Source organism: Betta splendens, chromosome 1 (assembly GCF_900634795.4).
Source record: "Betta splendens chromosome 1, fBetSpl5.4, whole genome shotgun sequence".
NCBI lineage: Eukaryota > Metazoa > Chordata > Actinopteri > Anabantiformes > Osphronemidae > Betta > Betta splendens.
This window is the reverse complement of record NC_040881.3, coordinates 10469878-10483649: the sequence shown is the minus strand read 5'-3', so window position 1 is coordinate 10483649 and position 13772 is coordinate 10469878. Positions and strand designations below refer to the sequence as shown.

Here is a 13772-nt window from a genome sequence, read left to right as displayed (position 1 = left end):
CACACACACACGCACACACGCACACACGCACACACGCACACACGCACACAGGCTGTTTACACACAGCGCTCCAGTCGTCAGGGGCGACCGGCCGCCTCTTACTTTGCACCAGAACCAGAATCCAACACACAGACACACAACGTGGGCAGGGCTCATGTGAGATTGGCTCAGCGGCACCGCGCCGGCCGCGGTGGTCTGCAGGGTGTGGCCACAGGTCTCACCGGCAGAGGAGGGCGTGTGCAGCCACTTGACGCTCCATGTTGCTGCTCCTGGAAATCTCCATTCAGCAGACTGTTTGCTTTGGATCAGGACTTGAGCCCCGTCTACGTAGCGAGAGTGATCCCTGACAGCGTTCATTATGGTTTTACATTGAAATAACACTATGACTCCTTGCTGATCCCTGCAGGGAAAGTCTTTTGTTGTGCCCTCCTCCACAAACGGGTCACAGGTCAGTTACACAACGTCTAAGGAGCGAATAGGCAATATTAGTTATACATTCTTTTTGTACCATGTTGCAGGGTTCAGGTGAGAATATATGGAATTCTTGGTTGATTACTTTGTTGTGCAAAACAAAAAGAATGAGGTAAAACACCCAAACATGCTCCCTTGCAGTCAGATAATGCAAAACCACTGACCCTGTTCACATTACTGGAGGGTGAAGTATGTCGAATTAGAATTAATAAGCTGATGATATAACAGGGAAATGTGTGTTCATCCGTCCATGTGTTTTCATTTGAGCCTGTGAACACACAGGCCTCCTGCCAGTTGTTCCTGCGCAGTGGGAATGCTTCACCATGGAAACCGAGAATCACCAAATCCGATCATAGAAACCTTTTGATTAAAAATACTATTTGTCACAAGATTTTTCTGTACTTACTGAGCAACATGTTCAAGTGCACACACACGCGACCGGGGCAGCGGTTAGGACGGTTACATACAGAAGCACCCAGTTTAACCCAGTTTAACCCAGGGGTGGACCAGTCTGGCCCCTTGAGTCTATGAATAACTTGCTGCTCATGACTTTGATGAGTTGTGAAAAAAAAAGAAATTGAGAAACGTTAAATGGTTTTATTAGTGAGAACTAAAAAAAAACCTGTATTTAAATGATTCTGTGTCTGTTGGTGCTTTTTTCAGTTGTGTAAACACGTACATACGAACACAGGCACGGCTTGCCCTGACACGCTTTTCTTCCCCTCAGGACAAGTCTCTGAAAGCTCACGACTGCCTGCGTTTTAAATACTGTGTACAGTGTAATTTCCATATGCTCAAAGCCTTGTTACGCAGCAGTTGACTGGCATGTTTGGACAGGAGGGCGTACAGCCTACACAGACTCCAACAGCCCCACACCTGACATGCACAAGGAGCATGGCGTCAGGTGCAGTGGAGGGACAGGACATGTATTAAAGTACACAACGTGAATGCAGGAAACAAAGACGTGCGAGGACAAGCAGGAGCAGAAGCAATAATAGCTTTACGGTGTAACTCAATAGATTAGTTGCACTCGGCGGGTGAACAGTAACACATTCAGACATTCACGGAGCTGCAGCTCGACTTGAAGGAATTCAGTGTTTAATACAGTGGATGATTTACAGCCGACAGCTTGTCTCAGCAGCAGACGTCTTCTACAGTATATGAAGTGCAGACAAATTGCCGTTTTGCAATATGAAGTAATCACTCAGGCTGGAAAACCGCTCGGATAAGGCACCGCCGCAGTTTTCCGCTGAATTGCCTCGAGTTTGTTGGGAAGGTGAAACAACAGGATGTGAAATGGACTGGATTTATTGTGCTCCCGTTGCGGGAGTCATTGTGAGGCTTCCTGGAGGTTACTGTAGCTACAGTACGTGGAGTTTAAAACCTACAGCGGGAGGAGATGCAACCGTGGAAGACTGGAGGAGCAGAGGAGGAACCAAAAGCAGTTCACCTCCGCACACAAGCACCATCGTGGCTTTAAGAACCTAACGCACTTTTCATTACACGTCTCTTCATTGCAATTTTCCCCCTTTCTTTGGAAAGAAATCTTTGTATGACTCGAAGGTTGATCAATTTCATCCTTGTTAGAGCTTGTTTTTGCATGAAGTGACATTCTTTGGCTTTTTTAGCCTCATCGCAACCGACACAGTTTCCTCACAAACACAGGACATGACACATTCAAAGACGCAGAGATACAAGTACAGGGGTAGACAAAAATATGTTTTTACAGTAGACGCCCAGTGGGAAAGTCTTTGTCTGGTCAATAATTACGTTCATATTTATTTGTAGACAAGGAAGTGGGCATTTGTGGCTTCTGTTAGATAATACATTCCCCACGATCCCCACTTTGTGTCCAACTTCCACAGTTTCACCTCTTTTTTTATATGCACAGCTGGGGGGAGGACAAAGGTCGAGTTTGGGAGCCATCTTCTCTCCCCTCTTCTTCAGTACTATTGCAATGTCCCTATTTGAAAGATGATCGGGAGCAACTATGAACCCTGTGGAGCCAGCGGGTGAAGCAGGGAGTCCCCAGTCCTGTTTCCCAGCTCCTCTGGGTTTGCTCCCATCGGTCTGTCAGCGGGGATTGTGTGTCCATCAGGAGTCATGCGTATGCCGAGGCTGCTGAGGAGCTCCTGCAGGCTTGTGACTGTGCTCAGCAGCTGCTTCTTTTCCTCCTCCAGTGCAGAAACCTGCTCCCTCAGTTGGTTTTCTGACTGGACCAGCGCCTCCACCTGACCCTCCAGGCTGCTCACGCGAGCGTGGGACACCTGGGCAAGGGGAAAGCAAGTTTAAATGGGCGAATTGGGAAGAGACGGGCCCTGGTGTTGTCACGGGATGCAGCCGGTTTCACCTGCAGCTCCTCCAGCAGGTCCAGGTTCTGCTGCCGGAGGCTCTGGTTGGTCCTCTCCAGCTGTGCAGCTCGCTGGTGCTGGTTGAGGGTTGGGGGCGTGTCCAGCAGTTCATCCTGCAGCACGTGGTACTCCACCTCATAGGCCTGGAGCTGCTTGGACACATCCATCTCACAAACCTAACAGACAGGTAACACAGTGCTTTTCAAGTTTTGTTTTTGTGTCGCGCTTCATTTTCATTATTATTCCAACCACTTACAGCCATTTGCTGTTTTAAGTGCTGCGACATCTGGAGATGTGACAACTATGTGACAGAAGTCATCAATAAGAAACAACAGGACCTTCACGATGGCTCTCAGGTGTAACGTGTGGTACTGCATGTAGTGTTTCTACTCTAGAGTCGAGTGCCTGGCATTTTTCCTTCATGTTCGCATCTGTTTGTTACTTTTGTCACATTTTTCCAGTTTAGCAAGATCATCGAATGTAAGTAAAACTGAAAGCGAAAGCAATGAACCTAAGTGATCATTGAATTAGAGCAACTCCAAGGGTTTTATAAAACACAGGTGGCTTAAAAGTATTTTTGATGTATTGTTTTGATGGTACTGTATACCTTTGTTTGAAACCTTTACCTTTTTTTTCCTTCGTTTATCCTACACAATATGTACTTACAGTAGAAGTACATATTTAGATAATCTCAGGATGAACAAAATTAAAAAAAAAAAAAAAGCTTAAAATTTGCTTAAAAAAGCTTAAAATTTGAACTCGTTATCACATTTTTTAGGGACCAAATTAAGCAGGTGTAATTCTGTAGCCACAAATCCCGTATTTCAGCTTAACAGCAAACAAACAGCGGAGAAATGTCACGCATTAACGGCTCCACACATCCGGTGAGTACACTCCCTGTTTTCTGTGTGGTGAAACTGTGAGTCACACCAACGTTAACCTATAGACAATCTGCTGTGGATAAGTGGAACTGGAGGGAAAGTACAGACAGGCTAGAGCACGACTCTACACCCCGCAGCCAAAGTATGCATAAATACATACAATGCTCTCTACATGTGTCTGTCTCATCACTGACTCAACACCCGTCACCTCCTCGTATTTCACAATGAGCAAGACTGATTACTGTTCATCAATTTAATGGGACACAACTGGAGCCATTTAAAATAGGTGACCTGGTGACATCCAGTCCTGTTTTTCTTCTCCACACTTACTGACACACAAAGCTGAGGTCAAATCACTTCACAGACACTCCACCCATCACCTGCTGTAATAAGGTATGTGTCAGTATAATAGCCTTTGTCCCTGAAGCAGAAGAATATGCTCCATAAAACAATTAGACTTTCTCTTGCTCTCTACCGTGAGTTGTAAAATCAGATCTCATGGGGAAAAACATCAAACGGAAGATTACTGAGCACATTAAGCAGCACATACAGTAGCTAAGAAACTTCATTTAATATGATTTAAAATGAATACGATCAACTATTATGATCAGTCAGTCACTGGTGAGTAAATGTGTCTGCTTTTCTAACCTGGTTAATGGTTTTCTCCATCTGAACCAGGCCCAGGTTGGGCAGCGTAGTCTTGATGAAGTCTACAATGGATTCCAGGCTGTCATGTTGCAGGATCAGAGGTTTGTGGCTCCCCATGAGACTCAAGGCCACCTTGAAAATGACCTCTGACCCCTGCAGGAACAACATATCTGACAGAGAAGAAGGTAACACAAGGTGAAAGACGAAAACAGATGAGAGGTTAGAAGTGCCCTGACGTGGCAGCCTGTGCTGGATTACTCAAGGGTTAAAATTAATAATGACAGGCGCTTATAGAACTGCTCTCTGTGTTGAATGGTGGCTTAGGAGGTTGCTCAAAATGACAGCTATATTGACGTCAATAAAAAAGGTTTAGGCGAAGCTAAACAGGACGCAAGCTGCATATGGAGACTCAGTACTCTAGGTGTGTGTATCTGTGTACATGGTCTGAATGCACCAGGGTGGAGCAAGGGTTAGGCAGGCTCGCATGAGATCATACAGAAGATTAAGAAAGGGCGTGGAGGCCCACATGTGATATCAAACACTTCCCAGTGTTACGATGATGCCCTCTAACTGCAACACACACACACGCACGCACGCACACAGCGTTACGCTCAGATGAGCATGTGGAGCCAGGGAGTCTGGTTCAGTGACGGAGGACCGTATAAGAAATTGCGCATGAAAACAACAATGACAAAGGAATGCAGGAGAAAAGGGCAATGAGATGAAGGAAGTACAGTAAAGGACATGAGAGGCTGTGGGTGTAATGGTATTTACATGCAGTAAACGAGGACCAATCACACAAGAGGAAGGCAGCAGCCTGTAAATGACTAAATAAAAGACCTTATCTTACAATACATGAACACCACTTTCTGCACACCCCCCTCCCATGAACTAAAGAGCTAATTAAAAAAGTGAATTGGGATCAAGAGAATATAAAACTCCTGTAGAAACCCCAGCACCCTGCTTCTTCATAGTGCTCTGTCTACACTGCCAAGCTTTTCCTATGAAGAAGAAGAAACAGTGTGGTGCCCAGGTAAAACAAACGTATGTGCAGATACAGAACTTACCGAAGACTCTGGCCACAAAGCCGAGCGGGAAGTGTGAAGCGAAGGCAGTCAGGAACCAGGGGGTGGCGTATAAGCTGGGTCCGATCTCCTGCTGCTCCAGGTGGCTGTAAAGATCCCTGTGGTAGTCGTGGAGCAGCCGCGACAACTGGTACATCTGAATCTGGCATAAGCAGGACACCAGAGGTTGGCTTTTATCATTTGGAACATGCTCTCAAAGGGTTAAAACATAGCTGTGCACAGCTGATCGTTAGCAGTTTTTAGGTTTTTTGTTTGCGGTTGTGGGATTTTAAATGTACTGTATTCTATATGTACTGTGTGCTGCTACATCCCAGTCATTGCCTTAGTTGCCCAGCAGCACAGCTCTTCAGGTTATAGTCATAATCATGTACGAAGACAAATAGTGCAAAACATGGCCATCGATCTTCGAAATTAATATCTGTGCATGAATGAGTTCAGGTTTACGTGTGTTATGTGTAACTTTTCTTTTACCTGCAGGATAATCATGTCAGGCCTATACTGTTTACGAAGCCCCACGTCATACATCAGAAATTTAAGCATGTTGAAAGCATCTTCTTCTCCCATGTGTAACAACAGCACCCCGGCAATGAAGGACAGGCCCTGGCAGTAGCCCACCTACAAAAACATCAACACAGACCAGGAGGAGAGAAAAGCTTAAGCCTAAAAGCTGGATGACATTTCCATTTAGTCCGTCAAAAGGCAGAGAAAAAGACACCACCCGAAAAGGTTGTGAAAGAAAAGACAAAGTAAACGATACCTCAGGATCTAGCAGTGAGTAGGCCTTCAGTATATTATAGAGAGACAGCTGTCCAGCCCCCAGCTGGGCTTGGAAGTATGGATGAGTGGGGAAAGTACGGCCTAGGGGAAAAAACAGGGAGTCACTAAAACAGCATCAGCATTATACATTTTTACAGTCAAAATGCTACATTCTGTACATAAATTAATAATACGCACCTACGAGTAAGAACCCTAAGCAAATAACTGTGACACAAAGCAAGAGACCAAAGCCTCAGGGCGTTTATACGTGTTGGAAACAAGCGTAAAATTCAGACGAGTCTTCACACTTATAAGCATGAGTCAACCCATTCTTCAGAGCTTAACATGTAACCGTGAAGGCGATGTGGACCTTTCAAAGATGACACCATAATGACCCAGGATATGTATTGGATAAAAGTAAACTTAATATAGACAGTCTTGAGGTGTGTTTTAGGACTGAGGACTCCAAAGTCACACAGTGAGGCTTTGCAGATAATGATGATGTGTGGTGATATGTGAGGAATGTCCTGTGGGGGCTTTATGTTCTGAACATAAAGGCAGTCCCTCCCCTGCCTGAAGAAAATTGTGTGTTTGTGCGTAAAGTCTGTTCTGTGGTCTGAATATAAGGTGAGAGAGCGCTGAACGAAACCTACACCATAAATCAACCTGCCCAGCGTTGATTTAATTTAATGCTTCCAGTGCGCATGTTGACGTTGGCCTTCAGGTTCTGTATCTGCTATCTGTAAACCTGTGCGGCATTAGAATCAGAAAAAACAAAACACTTTGCGCCTTTATCTTACGCCACATAACACCTCAATAGTGACCTATGTTAGTGAACTGTGACTGTATCCTCTGTGACCCCCCCACCCCCGCCCCATCACATGTACACTGAATAACATCACAGGCTTCTGAAAGGAAGCAAACACCAGGAGGGTGAGTGCTACATGGATGCGCGAGTGGGTGGATGTGTATATGTATGTGTGGGTGTTACATGGGTGGAGTGAACATGTAGGTAGTGTATGTGTGGGTTTTTGGGTGGGAGGTGTTGGGAACATTTGAGTGTGAAAGTGTTAAAGTGAGGTTTAAAACAATGCAGCGTTGTAGACCTTTTGATGCTCAATGGGATTTAAACTCTAGGTTGCATATAAAGATGCTTTCAAATAGATAGAAAAATAATAATGTTGTTTGACTCTAAATATTGGTCATTTTAAAATAACACGAGGTCCGTGTAATAGTAATTAAATAAGTAACTGATGAAAACTTTATGGCTCCAGGTATTACACGCTGGGGAATAGGGGGCTGAGAAAGGCCGTGTCATTTAGTGTGTCCTACCCAGGTCTATGAGGATGGCATGTTGCTGTGAGGTGAGCTGTTTCAGCAGCTCTTTGTACGGAGTGTCGATGGCAGGCGGTCGAGAGGGAACTGCCTGCTTGAGCAGGTACTGCTCAGACAGAAACTTCCAAATCTCGCCCCGATGCTGCCTTGGGACACCTGCCAGAGATGGGAAAAGGGAAAGGAGGTCAGTGCCGAAAACGCGATAGCTACAACAGAGGCCGGTGTCCGTCTCATGTGTAAACGCATAAAGTCACATCTAGTTGCCGGTTAGCACGCTTTAGCTTAGCACAAAGACGCTTCACAGTTGAGTATTAAACAGACCCAAACGAGAGAGGCACTGATTAACTCCCAAATTTAACCAAACCTGTCCACTAAAGGCCTTTTACGAGAGCAACAAATGCATTGTAATGACTGGACAGGAGTGTCATGTAAAATATTAAACTCCAGATTTATTAATGTTCACTTTTCATTTTTCTGTTTTGGTCATGGGAAAAAAAAGACAATTCAAAGCACATTAAGACCACAGGACAAAGAGATGACCTTGCAGATTCATATTATCTGTTATCTGATGGTGGTGGCCAGATTGTTAACATGACACCATCTCACATGCTCTTCGTAGGGTTGAATGCAGAAGAGATAAGGTTCCTATTCACTGAACATGCTGATAGTGCAAAATGGACAGTACAGCAAGCACTGACAATTAAAGTCCCACTTAAGGGACTGAGAATCATCACAGACAGTTAAAAAGAAAACTTTTGTTTTACTTTAATTTTTTTTTTTAGAGAATTTGTTAAGAAAATTTGTGGAGCCAATTTCGCACCTTGTGCAACTGCAGCGTGTATGGTCTCTGTCTCAAATTTGACCTTTACTCTCCCGGGAGTCCCCAACATCTTCTCCCACACCAGCGTGACCTCCTTCAGGCATGGAGTGATTTCCTCGTAGTCTAGTTTTAGACGTTTGTTTTGTAGGTCACTTTCTGATGCTATAAACAAAAACAGACAGACAGACAGGCATCAACAATAATCAACTCTCTGAACTACACAGCTACTGTGTATGTGTGTGTGATGGGAAAGGTAGAAAAACAGACATTGGTTTTAGTTTTGGTATAGGAATTAATGTAAAACAATTCACCCTGAAAAACGGCTAAATTCACCTTTCTAATCTATAATTAATCAGTTATTAGTTATTCGGATCTTTTTTTCAACTGAGAATGGGGAAGAGGCTTGGCCCTGGACTTTGAGATTACTGAAACCTACAAACTCACAAAAAACAAAAAGGCTGTGAATTTCGTTACATATGTTGACACCAGTGATCAAAGGAGGAGAGGGCACACCCAGTGCCCCTCATCTGTTCCTCTCGTTTTGACAACACCCTTCCTCTCTCCCTCCTCTAATCTCTTAACCCACAGACCATTTCTTCTTCTTTCTCTTTTCTATCAACCCACAACTTTCTATTTTCATTTAATCCCATACTGTTTGGATTCACCACCTACTCCCTTTAGTGTGTGGTTTTCACATAGCTTCTAGATATAACTTGGCGCAAAACTGGACAGAGTGAGGTCATAATTTTGTTACAGAACAAAGACGACAGGCCACAGATTCTAACCTGCACGGATATATTTCAGGAAACATGGGAAATTGTGTGTGTAGCCAGCAAAGGTGATTCATGTAAATGGGTCCATAACAGAGACAAGACTTATATTATATGAAAATTGCTCTGTTCAGGTTTAGTGTCTTGCAAAAGTACAGTCTTGCATAATGTAACTTGGCCTGTTTGTATGATTGTTTTTGTATCTTAAAAGTCATTATTTGTAGTCAGCTTTGTTACTTGGCAAATATATAATCTATGGTGTCATTATTTATTTAACAAAAACAAACAAACTAAAAAGCATTTGAGCAATAATAAATTCCACAACATTGGGTAATGCAACAGCAGTGATCGGAAGGGAAAAGAAAAAGATCAATTAAGGACATCTCTGTGGGTGTGAATGCATGTAAGGGCTGAAAGCTTTTTATAACAGAAAAGAAGCGGGAGTGACCTCAAAGGCGGATCCTGGATAATAAAGGAGAAAAACTTGGATGGCGCATATAACTGACACACCCAGAGTAAGAATAGCTGTTGTTGCAGAGGCCATGGCTCTGCTGTCTGTCTTATCAGATGTCTGGAGCAGGCAGCGTCTGGTCCATCAGAACTGGCTCATTGGCTGCGGCCCAGATCCCGCTCAGTCTCCTTCTCCACTTGCCTCCCGCTCTCCGTTTCTGTTGCCGGAACACCCCACCCTTGATAACACGCAGGATAGGATACCCCACCCTTGAGCTGACCAAGATACACACAAAACTGAGACGCACGCTCCAACCCCCACACACGTCTAGCTGACCCAAACAGAGAGGGAGAAACAGAGCCAACAGAAAACCAGGAGCTGCATAAACTCCACACTGAGGAAGAACTGATAGGAGGACGGAGCACACTGAAGGCAAAATGCTCTTTGATGCCCAAGAAAGCTGCCAATGCAAAAATGCAAAGGTTGGCAAGTGTAATGCGAGTACAGCAACAGTGTCCGCCCGCGACAGAGGTCCCCATCTTCATTTTCTAATTACTGACCCACATTCTCTTCATCCACTCCCTGCTTTACAGGCAATGCCTTATACAGTGTGATGGATGAAGCATGTCTGAATTTGTGGTTGGGAAAAGCTGTGTTCCAGGTAGTTACGGGGTGGGGTGCATAGTCAGGTGTGAGCTGATATGTGCCATCTGTGTCAGAAAAGATGTGGTGCACACAGCCTTACATGTACATATCAACAAACACACAAGCGCTACAGTACATGTCCATTAGCAGCATGCCTCAGTGTGCACTCCATTAGCTAACCTTTGTGTGAGCACTGATCTGGTAAGGTATGCTGCCGGAGTGGGATTAAAAGGCAGACCTGTTCATCTGGTTTATAAACCTGCAGTATAACAAAATGCATCCTCCTGCTCAGCAGCATTACACCAAACGCCCGGGACCAGTTCTCGTGACTCACCCTGTAGCTTCTGATTCTCCCTCTCCATCCTCTGCAGCAGGATCTGCTGCAAGATGGCCTTCCTCCACAGCTCCCTCAGCTCCTCTTTGCCTCTTTTCGGCGCCTCCTCGGGCACCGTCTTCATGGACGAGTCTCCGTTTCCTCCACCTACCAGCTGGCCCACGCACACTCTGGCCCCCTCTCGACAGGGCTCCACCAGCTCTGAGAGGCGTTAGAATAAAAGGGAATACAGCAAAGGAATGATGAGTCGATGAGCATGTAACAAACAAGAAACACTGATAAAATAATAAGTTTAATCATTATATATTGTAATTATATTTATCTTAATGTTAAATGTTATGATAATATAATCTGATATTAAATGTATGTACTTAAATTTATTTTGACTGATCCATCAATATTAAAGCTATAGCTTTTGTTTTAATGATACATGAATAAGTGATTCCTTAATCATCAGCATTTGTACTTTATCTTCATTAACCCACAATTTTAGGGTCATGTAATATGAATTAGCACACAAATGGTTGGCATTATCACTAAAAGTGGGAAGGAGTTTGAGGATGGAGGAAATCTCCCATTATCGCCTGCTGATGCGTGTGAACCACGTGGAGAGGAAAACCAGAACAATGCAAAGGTCAAACATCAGCACCTAAAAAGAGGCTGCCTGACTCATTTCTCGGCCAATCCCTGAAACACCCACGCAAAATGATACAAAGCAAAACATGGATATTTGATACAGTTAGGCGCAACGCAAATAGTAAGAGGAAAACAACAACGACAATGACGACAACAACAAAAAAACCCTGTTTGTGTGGCTCCACCCCAAAGTACAGGGTGGATCCCAAACCGCAAAATCCCCCGTACAGTTAAGAGGACATAACAACGATGCTGATACCATACGCTCCTCTTTAGTCCATATAACGACAAGAGGTTGGATGTGCATCCTTCCAAAGACTCCACCTAAGAATAAGCGTAAGAAGTGTCTTGTTATAGATATAGTACAAACATCCACACGTTATGCGCCCACGCAGTGATGGCGCTCTTTGTGCAAGACGGGGTCAAATTTACAAAGCCTTTGTGTCTGTAACACTTTCAAAGACAGTAGTCACTACACAAGCATGTGGGCTAAGACGTGAGGACAAACCAGACGTGTGTGACACACAGCCGTGTATTTGTTGGACAAACAGAGCCCGCTGCACTGCTTCAACAGAAGGGTTTGCTGAAGAGTTAACTTTGAGCTGGGACAAACACATGAATGCACATAGACACGCGCGTGTGCACACCTGTTATACGACCACATCAGCTCCCTCCCGTAGCCTAACCTTCGCTATGACAGCTAGCCTTCTGTGCCTACTTTTACATCTGAAAGCCGCGTCTTAATGCCAAAACAACCACACGCACACGCCCTGTTCGCAAAATGGCACGATCCACTCCCTGAACAAACACAGCAACTTAGCCAGAACCGGGTTTCAGCACACACTTCATGTAAAGTGGGTCAACAAAGCTGGCGCTTGCCTGTGGCGCTGTCTCTGTGTGGACTGTCAACATGGCCTTGAGACATTGTCCCATACACACTCACATACGCGCTCGCACACACACGCGCACACGCGCACAGACACACACAGACACACACAGACACACACACACAGACACACACACACACACACCCTTGACCTCATGTATGTAAGCACATGCATAAACACACACCCAATTCCAAGCCCATTTTAGGACTGCATTCATCCGGCACAAAGCCCATCACACTGACCTACTAAAAGCTGTGTTTTCTTACTTCATGGAAGCTGACTAAATAAACATCAAGTGATGATTTCATTACTGGGAGTTTACCTGTTTCGACACCACAGTGACATTGCAACTAAACATAGGTAACATGTTGTTAGCAGTATATTAAGTGCAAAGGTGAATGACATTAGATTCGCATTCCTGTTGGATTGTCAGAAGAACCCACAGCGGTGTGTAGTTTAGCACTGGGTGAAGATCTGGATGAACATTTGTGGCTGCAGTTTGTTCTTAAAAGTCAACATGTAGAATTTGAAAAGTTGAAGGTTTTGGCACCCCACAGTGGTCAAGTAAAAGAACACAGTGAGCTTCTAGCGCTTCATTTTTGTAATTAAGTGATGACGCCATTGCTTTTTGTTGTGTTTTAACAAAATGACCACAGCTAGCAACAAGACTGGCCTATCATTGACTAAAATGAATTGTAGGAGGCTGGTCAGGTGTTGAAACACTGCTGTTATATGACTTGTATCAAAACAGTGGCTGTTGTGTTTGGTGTGGCCTGTAGCACTGCAGGTGGAGCCTCCACCCTGTTACAGAAAGCACCAGTGTTTGTATTTAAGGTTCAATGCCAGTTGATAGGGAAGTTTATTATTCTTCTGTCTCAGTCGGTCTATACCACTAACGTACCTTCCTGCTATACATACGCCAAAGCACACAATAAAAAGAAACAATAAAAACTAAATCCATGGCAGCAGCGCTTAGAGCACATGAAACCTTTAGATAATGTACCTGCCTTATAGACAGACAGAAAGTGTCTGAACTTGTGTCATTGGAAAAATGTCTCGAAAATTGAGGTATAGGTCATAAATGTAATGGCTGAAGAAATTATCACATAACATACAAGCTGTAGGACTCAGCTGGTTATTACTGTCACTAGTAATGGTAGGTTGCACAGCATTGTATGAAAATCTGTCATAAGAATAATTATTTATTAACAGTTTTTTATACACTAGTATCAACAGAAACCTTTTTTATAGTTTTTTTTATTGACATGTTTTATTTAATTTCAAAACCTATGACATATTTTGAAACAAAATTCAGCTTCTGAGGACATTTTCCATTTTGCTTTACTACTGTAAATACATTACCTAATTAACTTAAGTCATGTGAAAATGTCATCATGGGCTTTGATGAACAGGAGCTGTAATCTAGGAAATTCGGAAAGCACTTCATTTGTACTACATGTGTATCATGTGTATGTGTTGTCTTTACTGCATTTGTTCTTCATGCAGGTGTTACACCAGCGTTACAGTGACCAAACCCAACTATCTCAACTGTCAACACTCCTTGTGTCATGCACGCGGCACATGTAATTATCAGAACACAGGATCTGAAGACCTGCAAGCACAAGCACGGCCCTCATGTCAGCGCAGGCAGCGGGAGACATAGAAACACACACACACACACACACACACACACACACACACA

The 13772-nt window shown here is 44.1% G+C and overlaps 1 protein-coding gene across 5 annotated transcripts in view; it reads right to left on the bottom strand.

Moving 5' to 3' along the window:
- Nucleotides 1–1053: 1053 nt before the first annotated feature.
- The window catches only part of tbc1d1 (TBC1 (tre-2/USP6, BUB2, cdc16) domain family, member 1), a 31779-nt gene continuing 19060 nt past the window's right edge, over nt 1054–13772 (bottom strand). For all 5 annotated transcript variants that reach the window (XM_029156793.3, XM_029164360.3, XM_029172164.3 and 2 more), the window contains 9 exons: nt 10548–10748; nt 8348–8509; nt 7525–7683; nt 6194–6294; nt 5908–6051; nt 5419–5578; nt 4352–4521; nt 2822–2998; nt 1054–2738 (listed from right to left, as the gene is read on the bottom strand). In XM_029156793.3, coding sequence (XP_029012626.1) covers nt 2460–2738; nt 2822–2998; nt 4352–4521; nt 5419–5578; nt 5908–6051; nt 6194–6294; nt 7525–7683; nt 8348–8509; nt 10548–10748 — 1553 coding nt within the window. In that variant the 3' untranslated portion in view covers nt 1054–2459. The remainder of the gene's footprint in view (nt 2739–2821; nt 2999–4351; nt 4522–5418; nt 5579–5907; nt 6052–6193; nt 6295–7524; nt 7684–8347; nt 8510–10547; nt 10749–13772) is intronic.